At 42.0% G+C, this 14277-nt stretch overlaps 1 protein-coding gene across 1 annotated transcript in view; it reads right to left on the bottom strand.

Moving 5' to 3' along the window:
- The window catches only part of BTBD2 (BTB domain containing 2), a 57638-nt gene extending 44770 nt beyond the window's left edge, over positions 1-12868 (bottom strand). The window contains exon 1 of the mRNA XM_051972252.1: positions 12190-12868. Within this exon, the coding sequence (XP_051828212.1) occupies positions 12190-12860 (671 nt within the window). The 5' untranslated portion in view covers positions 12861-12868. The remainder of the gene's footprint in view (positions 1-12189) is intronic.
- Between the last annotated feature and the right edge of the window lie 1409 nt (positions 12869-14277).

Here is a 14277-nt window from a genome sequence, read left to right as displayed (position 1 = left end):
TGGATTCTCACATTTGGAAAAAGACTATACTAGAAGAAATAGTAGCAGAGTACCTACCAGGTATAGCAATGTTGAGGCTCAAAAAACCACAAGTCAAGATTACTACACTGTAATCTGGGGCAATTAATTCCTATTCTTTGATCTTTCCTTGAAAGTCCTAGAGCAACTGCAGCTTAGTTGAGACTATTCCTCAGAACTACAGAGAATGAGGACAAGAAAACATAGATACATATGGACTGCTGCATCAAACTCTGATTTTGAAATCTACCTAAAAGCCTACAGGGACACTGACTTCATACCAGTGTAAGAAATTCAAGTCTGCAAATATAATGACAATCCTCTATCCAACGTTCAGAGACAAACCCAGAACAAGCCAAAGTCAGAAACTAGCCTATTTAATAATCAGACTAAGTTAGGAGTAGATGTTTGTGACCAAATGGCAAGGTGCTGCTCAGTGAAAGTGCAAATCATCTCCAGTCTCTCATCGACAACAGCACAAGAAACACTTTCTTTTCTTTTTTCTTTTTTTTCTTTTTTGGTTATTTTATGTTTAATGTTTGGGTTTTTTTTTTTTTTTTGGTTTTTTGTTTTTATTTTTTTCAAGAGACACTTTCAACTCAACACGTCCCAAACCAAATCATCTTTCCCTCAAACCTTCTCCAACTCCTTTCTTTCATATGACTTCAGAGGGTAACACTATGGTTCCAGTCCCTTGAACTCCCAACCTAGCAGTCTGCCTGAATTCCTCTCTCCCATCCCCCATATACTATTTACCAAAGCCTGCCAATTTCTGCTTCTGCAGTAGGACCCCTTTCCTCCTGACTGGCCTCATCCTGGTGCTGACCCTCATCACCTCCATCTTGGATCAACTACAAGCTGCATGTGGGTCTGAGGCCTCAAGTCTCTTTCTGCTCCATTCCATCCTCCATTCAGCCACCAAAGTGATTTCCCTAAAACACAGGTTTGACCATGTCACTCCCATTCTACATATCTCCAGTGGCTCCCTATTCCTTCCAGAATCAAATACAAAGTCCTCTGGCATTCAAACCTTTTCAAAACCTAGAACTCCTTCCCCAAACTTTCTGGTCTTCTAATAACTAACTTCCTCCAGGTTATGCCACAAATAAGACATCCTATCTTTCAGTTTTTGGGGCATTTTTCTGGCTGTCCCTCAAGCCTTGAAACTTCTCATTTCTGCCACTTGTCCATAAAAAGCCTTTCCCTACCTTTCTCAATTCTACGACCTTTTCCCTAATATTTCCTTTTTTTCTTGTAGACATTGTTTGGACATGTTTACTTGTTGAATCCCCCATTAGATCGTGAGCTTTTTGAAGACTGAGGAATAGTCTTCTGCCTCTTTCTGTGACCCCAGAGCCTGGCACAGCAGACACTTAACAAATACTGACTCACTGACATAGCCCAAGTTTTCTATGTCCATAGGGGCAACCTATATTATCATACTGATACTTTAATACAACTTCTAAGTGCTGGTATACACAAGGATTGGAGAAGCTTTGACGTAAAAGAGGAAATCAGGTTTATTTTCATACTGGTAAAACTACCTACAATTAATACACATACATATATTCAAGATTACATATTTAACATTTTAAAAGAAAATTATCTCTAGGTGGCAGACTAACTAGAGCAAATTTGAATTTGCTGAATTTGAAATCTGGAAGGCATGAGTTCAAATTCTATCTCCAACATTTATTAGTTATATGACCCTGGAAAATTCACTTAACCTCTGCCTGTCTCTGTTTCCTCAACTGTAAAATGGAGGAAATAACATTTATCCCCTTCCCTCAGATTGCTATGAGAACCAAATGAGACAATACTTGTAAAGCACTCAGCACAGTGGGTGGCACATAGCAGGCAATTGTTTCTTTCCTTCCTTCACTGAACCCCTATACATATCACTCAAGATATCAGAGTCACAGAGAACATAATTTGGGAAACAAAGACTTAGAAAATTTCAAGAACAACTTTCAATGTTTCACATTGCACAAAAATGTCATTTCTGTTTTGTTACAATTTAAGTACAATTCTAACAATTCTTTTCTTATGGAGGTGGTATTAGTTGTTGATAGCTTCTTTTGAAAATTGCCTATTTGTATCCTTTCAGAAGCTGTCAGTATTTGATGCTACAACATCCTTACCTTCTACTCTTCTTTAGACTTTTCATATAGAGGATTCTATTTCCACAATTTCAATAAAACTACTCTAAAATCACCAATTAATCAAATTCAATGGCCTGCTTTTCGTCTTTATCCTTTTTGATCTCTCTGCAGCACTGGGCCCTGCTGACATTACCCATCTTTAGCTTCCAAGATGTCATATTCTCTAGGTTTTCCCTCCACCCCTACTATTCTGCCTTTTCAAGTTTTGGGGGGCATCTCAAAATCGGTATCTTCCAATGTTCTGCCTTCAGCCCTCTTCTCCCTCTTCTCTAGTTTCAACCAAGTTCAAAAATGTGGTGCTATCCTTTAAATCTTTTTCCTCCTCCCATGAAAGTTCAGTTATCAACTTCTATTTCAAATATCCCTCACTCAAAAAAATTTAAACATCTTTCACACTATCTCTATTCCCTTTGCTTTGACTAAGAATTGTTCCTCATTTCTACACACCCAAATTATTCTTATAGCTTCCTACATGTCCTTCCTTCTTTCTACTCTCTCAACTCTAATTCATCCTAAATATTCCAACCAAACTCATCTTCTTTATACAAGAATCCCATATGTGTCATTCCTCTGGTCAAAAATCTCCATTCTCCCTACCATTTAGAAAATGGAGCTCAAACTCTTTTGCCTTACATTCCGACCCTCCAGTTTGGTACTTTACCAATTGTAATAGCTGTTATTCTCCTTCGTGTTTCAGATAAACTAAACTACTCTCTAGCTCTATATATACATGCTCTATATTTTCTCATGCTGTTCTTTGATGACCATCTCAAATATGGTTATCATCACTCAATCAATATTTATTAAACGCCTACTATGTGTCAGATATTGTATCAAGTGTTGGGGACACACAAAGAGGCAAAGACAGTCTCTGCCCTCAATGAACTTAAAATTGAATGGGAGAGACACATGAAAACAAATACATATAAAGTTAGCTATGTACAGAACAAACAGGAAATAATTAAGAAAGAAATGGCACTGGAGTCAGGAAAGGCTTCCTGTAGAAAATGAGTCAAAGTGCAATATATGTCTTAATCCCTTTTTCACATTATCGATCCTTCAAAATACTTGAAGATAGTCATCATGGGACACTCCCTTTTCCCAATAATCCATCCCTTGTCTAGAGTAAAAATCCCTATTTCAACTGAACCTCATATGGCAAGGTTTCTACTGACAATAAGAGAGTACAACAGAACTATCCAACTACTAGTCCTGTACTATACCTGATTAGTACGCCTAAAATTGCATTCATCTGACTTCTTAGATGGCTTCCAACTCTAACATCCCTGACAGACCCCTTGTAAATCCCCTATCTAGTAAGCAAATCCTATTGCCTCTTCCTTTAAAAAGTCTTGCAAATTCATTTCCATTGTTACCACCCTAGTTAGCACTACCTTTAAAGTGCTATAAGATGCTAGCTCTAATCATCACCATGATTTATTTTTGCTATCTAGTGTGAACTACAATAATGCCCTTTCTAATTGGTTATCTTGTTATCAGTTTTCCCAGTCAGCACATCACTATCAAGTAACCTGGTTTATTTCTTCCTATTCCCATTATTTTGATCTTGCTACTGGAGTTCAACTTCCTGAATCTGATATTCAAGACCCTCTACAACCTGAATTCAACCTACTCTGGTAACTTCATCTCCCAATAATCTGGCCAAACAAAATTATTCAGAAGGCCTCATGCACAGTTAGACATCCTTACTTCTGTGCCTTTGGCAATCCTGCTTTCCCCTTCCTCAAAAATCCTCCCAACTCATATCAATGCCTTTTAAAATCTTACTCATTTTTCTAACGCTCAGGTCAACCTGCCAATTATTTCATAAAGTCTCTCCTAATCCTCTCTACTTAAAGAGTTTCCCCTACCACCCTCAAATTCTTATTTGTGATAAATATCACAAACTAACATAATTATGTGTACATCGATAAATGTTTATTTTTTAATTGACTGATCTCCTCAGGTAGTTGTAAAGTCTGTGTCTCATTCATTTCTATGATTTTTCCTTGTATCCTATGAGCATTACTTTTCAAGCCAATTATCACCCAAGTACCATTCCAATGAGTATTCGTCATACAGATAAGTTATCTCCAAAAATCTCCTGATAAACCAGACAGTAGAGGCAGCATAACCTATTATATAGGGAACTAGTCTTTAAGTCATAAAGACACATGCAGGTTGTGTTGACCACTGCCAAATTATAGCCTCTCTAAGCCAGTAGTGTTAAACTCAAAAAAGAAAGGAAGCTACAAATTCACACAGAAGCATCCCTGTTGGCTCCATACTTACTTCGTTTTAAGGTTTAATATTATCTATGTTTTATTGTATTTTTGTCAAATATTTTCCAATTACATTTTAATCTGGTTCCAGCACACTTGAGAGTGATGTTTAATTTGTATTTCAAAACCATAATAACCTATGGCTCTCTGAGTGACCTATCTAATTCCGCTTTCTCATGCTGTCAATACGACCTCCTCTTCAGCAGTTTCCTCAAGCTGCTGAGTTCCTCTCCTGAACCTCTATTTTAAGGAAGCACAAAAAAGTCATGATCACTTCAAACCCACAATGCCCCAGAATATTTTTCTAACCTTGCCCCAGGTTTCTAGGCAAGTGCTTTCTCCCAGTCTCCCTTTTAACAGCTGTGAAGTCTTCAACTACCAGATCCTTGGGGATACTCTTTTTGCTTGTTTCTCTATTCTTTGCACAGCACCTGGCACATAGTAAGGACTTAACAAATTATTCATTCTCTCGTTTTCTCCTTTCCTCCCTTTTTCTTCCTCTCCTCTTTTCTTTCCCTCTCTCTCCAAAACTGTCTTCATCCTCCTGCCCCAGGTGCTGACCTATACTGGTTGAGGGAATTTCCTCAAGACAAGTTCCCTACCCCAATAAAGTCATAGATCCTAGTTCCCCTTATTAAATACTAGCAATTTTATACAAACTACATTATGTAGAATCATCCTCACCTGTCTAAAAGTATCAAACATGATTACTCATATAAATTCTATCCCCCCCAAAAGTTTTAAACATTCTCCTGATTCAAGAAGATTTTCTACTTTGACACAGCTAACAGTGGAAAGAATACAGCCCGAAGACTCTCCATCTCTGAGTCTCTGAAGTCTGTGACTGTAAATAAACTGATTGTAAATTTAAAATATCTTGAACTGAGGTCCCTTCAGCTGAAAAATGCTATCTGAAAAGGTAACTAAAAGGAATGTACTTTATAAACTTCAAGTCCTACATCAAGGCAAATTATTTCTACAGAACTTTCAATAAGGAAAATTATGATGAAAATTATTTTCTCTCAGAAGTAGTCTAGCTATGTCATATTTCCAGTAAAACAAACAAAAAATAGTCTTACTAGGCATGTTCAAATTCTCTATTCATCTGCTAAATTTCAAAAATTTATTTCAAGGAAATGCCATCTAAAAATCATGTGACCTAATTAACAAGTAATTCAAATTATTATTATCCTTTGCAAAAGGATTTTTTTAAATTGTTGCTCTGGGCTGTGCAACTGTACAATTTAATAACAACCACCTGTAAATTATTTTGCAGTTGATCTAGAAATACCTTGTCCAAAACCAATTACTGACAAAGGTTGAAGTGAATTTTTTAAAAACAATTTTTTATCATCCAGAATAAAATAAGTAAAATAATCAAAATGGATAGGAGATGAAAGAACAGATAGCCTATTTGAAAAACATAATAAATCACAGCATTACAAAGTCACACAGCAAATTAATGGCAGTCAAGATCAGAACCCAGGATCCCTGACTCACAGTCCCTCTAAACTGCAGGAGTCCTCAAACTTTTTAAATAGGGGGCCAGTTCACTGTCCCTCAGACTGTTGGAGGCAGACTATAGTAAAAACAAAAACTTTGTTTTGTGGGCCTTTAAATAAAGAAACTTCATAGCCCTGGGTGAGGGGGATAATCATCCTCAGCAGCCGCATCTAGCCTGCGGGGGCGTAGTTTGAGGACCCCTGCAAAGGCAGTTGAAATCTTATTCATTATTTCTCTGCTGACTGCAACAATGAACAAGCCAGAAGACATTAAGTCATAGCTAGCAGTGCTCACCCTTTTCCATTCAGTCAAGAGTTAGCATATTTTGCTCTTTAGTAGTTATTAAGGCAGATCTCCTCTATTTTAACTATCTACTCAGCACTCCTGGCACATTGCTGGCAACGTCACATTCAACTCTGAACCCTTCCTCCATTTTCCCTCCATGCAACTTGGAAAGCAATCAATGTAAATAAGGCTCCTCCAAGCCTCTATGCTCTAAGATTTCCCTTTGAGGAAAGAAGTTTTGGTTTCAAATACAAGAGGTCATCACTGGCTTCCATTATCATTTAACTGTTACCATTTGCCTTCTCACCTTCATTTGATGCTAACAACTCCTTTCTTCTATAAAACAACCAGGTTAATGGATAAAAATATACTTCAGAGGCTCATCTCACATTCCATTTATACTGCATCTATAGAAGAAGCTACAGAAACATTAACTGAACCTGACCATAGCTCTAGAGCAACAAGACATAGTACCAGTTTGGGAGCTAGAGACTCTAGGATCCACACCTGCTTCATGAGGATTAAGAAGCTGGCTGGTTTTTCTGTCTCCAAATCCAGAGCACTTTCCATCATGCTGTGCATATAACCTTCCTCCTAAAAGTCCCTTGTCTATTAACAACACACTAACAGAAAGGTATTTTGAGCCCCAAAAGAATATGCACAACTTCAAGAAATAATAAAATATCTTTTATCAGGAATGACAATAAAGAATCTGGCTTAAAGTCCAAGGTACAAAAATACCCTGTACAAAGATTCCCAGGGAGATAAAAACAATTTGGCAGAAGGCAAGAAGGCTACAGAAATGTGTGACACAGGTAAAGGAAAAAAAGAATACTTGGGTAGAAAGTCCAACAGAAAATTCTAGCTGTCCCAGGTATGTCAGGAGGGCCAGCAAACTTCTGAGGGAAGAACTAAGAACTATCAATTTGACATCAACTGATCACTTTCAAAAAAATATCACAGGACTGAAGCTATAAGAGAGCTGTAAACAAGAGGTTCATTTTTTATTCCTTATTGTCTTATGCCCTACTCAGCCATGATATTTGATTTTTTCCCTTTCATGCCTCACTGCTTACATGTAAACCCTGAGAGATAGGGGCTACATATATCATAAATTCCTTTTTATATTCTCTGAGGTGACAGACATTTTATAAATTTGGGGCCTGAAATCTATTGAACTAAAAATGCCTCACCTCCAAAAAAATTTTCCTTATCTATCACAGTCTTATTGAATGTAAGGTGTTCAACTGCATCACCTTTCTCCTCCTCATTTCAGTAATTAAATGATATGCCCAAAGTCACACAGCTATTACCTACATTCATATGCAATATGAAGTCAACATATGACTTCAAAATCATAACAAGAGATACCATATGTAAAGTCCTTAGGACAGTGCCTGAAACAGTACATAATTTTAAAATGTTTGCTTTCTAAGACCTCATTTCCAAAATATATAGAGAACTGACTCTAATTTATAAGAAATCAAGCCATTCTCCAATTGATAAATGGTCAAAGGATATGAACAGACAATTCTCAGACGAAGAAATTAAAACTATAGCCGTATGAAAATATGCTCCAAATCATTATTAATCAGAGAAATGCAAATTAAGACAACTCTGAGCTATCACTACACACCTGTCAGATTGGCTAAAATGACAGGGAAAGATAATGAGGAATGTTGGAGGGGATGTGGGAAAGCAGGGACAGATATATTGTTGGTGGAATTGTGAACACATCCAGCCATTCTGGAGAGCAATCTGGAATTATGCCCCAAAAGTCATCAAACTGTGCATACCCTTTGATCCAGCAGTGTTTCTATTGGGCTTATATCCCAAAGAAATACTAAAGAAGGGAAAGGGACCTGTATGTGCCAAAATGTTTGTAGCAGCCCTATTTGTAGTGGCTAGAAACTGGAAAATGAATGGATGCCCATCAATTGGAGAATGGCTGGGTAAATTGTGGTATATGAATGTTATGGAATATTATTGTTCTGTAAGAAATGACCAGCAGGATGAATACAGAGAGGACTGGCGAGACTTACATGAACTGATGCTAAGTGAAATGAGCAGAACTAGGAGATCATTATACACTTCAACAACGATATTGTATGAGGACATATTTTGATGGAAGTGGATTTCTTTGACAAAGAGACCTGAGTTTCAATTGATAAATGACGGACAAAAGCAGCTACACCCAAAGAAAGAACACTGGGAAACGAATGTGAACGATCTACATTTTTGTTTTTCTTCCCGGGTTATTTATACCTTCTGAATCCAATTCTCCCTGTGCAACAAGAGAACTGTTCGGTTCTGCAAACATATATTGTATCTAGGATATACTGCAACATATCCAACATATATAGGACTGCTTGTCATCTAGGGGAGGGGGTAGAGGGAGGGAGGGGAAAAATCGGAACAGAAATGAGTGCAAGGGATAATGTTATAAAAAAATTACCCTGGCATGGATTCTGTCAATATAAAGTAATTATTAAATAAAAATTTAAAATAGAAAAAAAAAAAACAAAAAACTGTGCATACCCTTTGATCCAGCAGTGTTTCTACTGGGCTTATACCCCAAAGAGATACAAAAGAAGGGAAAGGGACCTGTATGTGCCAAAATGTTTATGGCAGCCCTGTTTGTAATGGCTAGAAACTGGAAAATGAATGAATGCCCATCAATTGGAGAATGGTTGAGTAACTTGTGATATATGAATGTTACAGAATATTATTGTTCTGTAAGGAATGACCAGCAGGATGAATACAGAGAGGACTGGCGAGATTTACATGAACTGATTTTAAGTGAAATGAGCAGAACCAGGAGATCATTATATACCTCAACAACGATACTGTATGAGGATGTATTCTGATGGAAGTGGATCTCTTCGACAAAGAGATCTAACTCAGTTTCAATTGATCAAGGATGGACAGAAGCAGCTATACCCAAAGAAAGGACACTGGGAAATGAATATAAACTGCTTGCATTTTTGTTTTTCTTCCCAGGTTATTTATACCTTCTGAATCCATTTCTCCCTGTGCAACAAGAGAATTGTTCGGTTCTGCACACATATATTGTATCTAGGATATACTGTAACCTATTTAACATGTATAGGACTGCTTGCCATCTGGGGGAGGGGGTGGAGGGAGGGAGGGGAAAAATGGGAACAAAAGAGAGTGCAAGGGATAATGTTGTAAAAAATTACCCTGGCATGGGTTCTGTCAATAAAAAGTTAATTTAAAAAAAGAGAGAGAGAGAATAACAAAATCATTCACAACTGATCCTCCTATATTACTTTGTACACAACATATATTACTTTGAGTTCATAAAGGAATTTCCAGGTTAAAAAAAAAAAAAAGAATTGCACATTTTATCTTCCCATATTAGGGACATGGACTTTTTAACCTTTAAAAGAAACAATTATTTTTTCTTTCCTTTTTATCTTGTTATGCTTCTCGAGTTCTGTATTTGAAGATAAAATTTTCTTTTCAACTCTGGTATTTTTTATCAGAAATAAATAAAATTTACCTGTTTAAAAAATAAACAAAGATAAAATGCTTGCTTTCTTCCTCTCCCTAATCCAAGTAACTGCACAATAAGACTGTGCTATTTGCCATTCTCATGGAACATTGACCTTATAGGGAAGCTGATGAGGGAAAAAGATTAATTTACTTTAAAATAATCATACAAAGTACTAAGTAGTAAGTCTCAAATGAATAGCATTACTCATAACTGCTGCCATTTCAGAAGAGAGCCATTGCTATGGAAAAGAATGATCAAGAAAGGCCTCTCAGAGAAGGTAAAACAATTGCAATTCAACAGAGTATTAATTTCATGCCTACCACATGCTTGGTATCATGAACACTACAAAAGGAATATGGTCATGGTCTCTGCCTTCAAAAAGTTTAAATGCGGGTATATAAAGGACTGTAATACAAGAAGGCAGGAATGAAAGAGAAGTTATTTCAAGTATCTACTGTCATATACAATAACCAAATGATCAAGAGATATTTACTACCTACCTTCCTAAAAGGCAGGAGATGTGGCTAGAGAAGGAAGGAAACTGATGTGAAAACACCTACATGTTAGGGAAAACAGGGTAGTTAAAGAAGGAAAGCTAGATAATTTCCCCACTGCTTCCTTCGTTCTTTTTGAGGGATTATTTAAGAACCCTTATTAAAATATTTGGTCCAACCCAATCAGTTTGCAAACAGGGAAACTGAGGTCTAGAAAGGGGAAGTAACCTGGAGGTGAAGGAGAAGAGTGAGAAGAGGACTGCTCCCAATTTTGAAAGGAAACAGTTAAAAAAAGAGAGAGAGAGAGAGAGAAAATATGAACCCTTTGGATGAACTGGATGCCTCAGATAACAAAGGCAACAACTTTTCCCCTATGAGGGCATGTGAGACCTCCTCTGAAGGGGGGAGGGAGCACTACATCTGAAGAACAGGGTGAAGGAGGTCAGTAAGAAAGGGAAAGACTTGAGGGCTGATATCCTTAAGATAGGAAAGTATATTCTAAAAGAGTTGGATTGTTTTGTTTTGTTTTAAAACATAAAGGAAAGATCAGAAGAATGGGGTCCAGGAGCAACTCTTCCAGGAGTACGTCAGGAGGGGGAATAGTAGAGTCTGATCTAAAGAGGAGAGTAGAGATCAAGAACCACAGGAAGGTTTATCTGCACAAAGTGGCAATCAGTGGGGAGAGATCTGGTCTGGTGAGCCTGAAGAGAGGGAAGGTCAACAGGAGATATGGGGCCATTATCATCCTGACAACTGGAGGTTCTCTCTGTGGCAGTCTAGAGGACTGCCCCTCTTTTTCTCTGCAGGGCATGGAGCAGGGTAAGGGGTACTCCCGAGGGGGAGTTTCAGGCAAGAGGCCATCATCATGCTCATAACTGGAGGCTCCCTCTGTAGTTCTCCCAGCACTGCCCTGCCCAGTTTTTAACCCTGTTTGGGGAGGGGAGGAGTAGAGAATACAATTAATTGGAGTTTCTAATGAATAGACCTCATCATCACCTTAGAACTGGAGGCTCCTTGGGGGCTCTAGGAGGACTGATTGCCTTTTTCCCTGCAGGATGGCTAGGATGGGGTGGGGGGTCAAGGGGACACTCCCTCTGTGGCTTTCAGAGGACTCTGGGCTCTCTCCTTTCAAAGGGGTTGGGGTACAATAGTGAGGGTATCCCCAAGAGTAGCCATCACCATCCTCCTTTCAGGAGTATTGGGAGGATTCCCAATGGGATGCTCTTCAGGGCTGCCCTGCTTTCTTTTCAAAGGAGCTGAAGGTGCAGTGGGGGAGGGGTGTTGGATGGGAGCTATCTCTACTCTCCCCGAGTCTGGGGGCACTCTCCTTGGCTCTCCTGGGCTGCTAGCTCTTTCTTTTTAAAGAGGCAGGGGGAACAATGGGAAAGGATGTTGAATGGGGGCTACCCCATCCTCCCCCTTTCTGGGCATCCTCAGCTCTTCACGAACTACTTAACTCTCTTTGGAGTTTTCAAATGAGGACCATCCCCATCTTCCCCCGGGAAGGGTGGGTGTCCGAATGAGGGTCATCTCCATCTTTGGGGGGGAGAGGTTGAATGAAATTTATCCTCATCCCCATCCTCCAACATTCTGCCGGGGCTGCCCATCTCTTTCTCTGCAGAGGGGCTGGACGTAGCATAGGGGCGGGGGTTCGGGTAGGGACCATCCCCATCCTCCCCAGATCCTGGGGGCCCTCCCCAGTTCTCTTTGGGGGGAGGCCATTCCGTTCTCCCCCAGATCTGGGAGCTCTCCCTGCTCCTTTTCTGCAGGAGGGCTTCGAAGTAGGGTGGGTGGGGCGCGGACCATCCTCATCCTTCCGCAGTATCCCTACTCTGCAGGAGGTCCGGGAGGGGACCATCTTATCTTCCCCGGGTGCAGGGGTACCCCTTCTCTGCAGGGGATGGGGGAGGGGAGGGTCCCGGGCTCACCTGTGCGCGGGGATGCGCTGCGAGCTCATGCCTTTGCCCACCAGGAAGTGCACGTCGCTGAGCACCTCGTTGTTGAAGAGGAAGGCGAAGCGCTCCTTGACCGTGGGCTTCGTCGCCTGCCAGTTGTAGACGGGCTCGCGGTGCAGCACCAGCCCCGCCGCTGCCGCCCCCACGGCCCCGGGCGGGGCCGGAGTGGGGGCCGGGCCCGGGCCGGAGACCGCCGCCGCCACGGCCGAAGCTGCCCCGCCGCCGCCGCCGCCGCCGCCGCCTGCGGCCTGGACGGACACGGCCCCAGGCCCACCGGAGGCGGAGGAGGCCGCGGCGGCGGCGGCCGAGGCCGAGGAGGCGGAGGAAGCGGAGGCGGCCGCCGGGTTTCCGGGGGCCGAGGCCGCGGCCGCCGCCACAGAGCAGTTATTGTAGCTCAAACCCGTCCCGGGCCCGCCGCCGCCGCCGCCGCCGCCGCCGTTGCCGTTGCTGCAGCCGTTCCCCACCCCTGGCGGGCAGGACGACAGGCCGCCACCGCTCCCACCGGCCGCCATCTTGGTTGGAAGCTGCTGCGGCAACGGCAGAGGCAACGGGCGGGCGGCGGCGGAGACGACGGCGGCGGCGGCAGCGGCGGAGGCGGCGGCGGTCGGAGTGTTTACAAATAAAGCCGGGCAGCAGCGGCGCATGGGAGCGCGGGGCGCGCGCGCCCTCTGCGGGGGGCGGGGAGGGAGGGGGGGCGGCGGGGGGGGATGGGAATGCAGGTCGCGCGCCGCCGCGGGGCGGGGGGGCGAGGGTGCGCGCGACCGAACAGTTCGGGGCACGCGCCGCCGGGCAGCGGCGGGAGGGGGGGGGGGGCGGCGCCCGACGGGAACCTTCAAGGAGGAAGGGGGAGGGGGGCCTAGGGTGCAGGCCGGCAAGAGGCAAGGGGGAGGGGGGATTACGATTGAGGGGACGCGCAGGGGGAGGGCACGAGGCTGGAGGCTTGCGCACTCTGCGATGGGGGCAGGAGGGGGAAGGGAAGGTGGCTGGGAAGCAGGGCCAGGGCAGGGGCGGGGCCCCTTGTGGGACCGTTAGGCGATCCGCTGGGAAGGGCTGGGCAACCCCGGGGAAGCCCTCAGACTGAGTGCGGAGGCCCGAGCCCTTTGGTTCCTTGTCACCCCGTGCCTCAGTTTCCCTAACCATACAAGAGTGAAATTTGGACTAGAAGCTAGCATCCAAGGTTCCATTAACTTTTTTTAACCCTACAAACGCACTTCAATCAAATTTACCTCAAGTCATTGTCGACAAAAATCTTTTTGAAGAATTTTTTTTTTTTTAATCTAGACCTGTGATCACAGGAAATCACAAGGGGAAAAAATGTACAGACATTTTGAGGCAGATTGGATTCCTTCTGAGAGATTTGCAGACAGACTCCAAGGAAAAATAGGGGGTGGAGGGGAAATTGCTTTACTAAGTATATTTGTTAAAAGGTTATGTTTTTCTTTTATACTGAGTGAAGTGGGAAGGAGAGAAAATTGAGTTAATAAAAAAGAAAATGGTGGATAAAAGTTTGGGATTTTCAACAAAGCTCTTTTATCTATGTGAATGCACTTGTTTCTTTAAATATGCTGACTTTTTATTATAAAGTTTTATTACAAACAAGTATCACTTGGATCTTCAAAATAAACAAGGGGAGTCAGCACAGACCAAAAAAAAGCTGTTCAGGAAAGCAATCCCCAGAGTCTGCTAGTCCAATCTGAATTACTTGTACAATAAATCTCTTCCATATCAGTAGATCAAGAAATAAGCATTTATTTAAGCTCCTATTGTGTGCTAGGCTTTGTACTAAAGACCTTCCCTCACGAACCTCACTTTCTGCTCTGAGGAGGCAACGTGTCAAGAGCTACATATAAGAGAAAACTTCATGTTTGAGTTAGGTCTTAAGCCAGGACTTCCAACTGGAAAGGAAGAGCATGCAGATCATGGGAGACAACAGAAAGTCACAGCAATGGGAGTGAAAAGTTGATGTGGAATAGGATTTTTTCTTTTTTGATTCATCCAAACCTTATTCTCTCCACCCTACCCCAATTTCTTATTCCCGTCCCCATCAATTCTCCTACTTCA

Source organism: Antechinus flavipes, chromosome 1, assembly GCF_016432865.1.
Source record: "Antechinus flavipes isolate AdamAnt ecotype Samford, QLD, Australia chromosome 1, AdamAnt_v2, whole genome shotgun sequence".
In the NCBI taxonomy this organism is placed as follows: Eukaryota; Metazoa; Chordata; class Mammalia; order Dasyuromorphia; family Dasyuridae; genus Antechinus; species Antechinus flavipes.
This window is presented reverse-complemented; position numbering and strand designations above follow the sequence as displayed.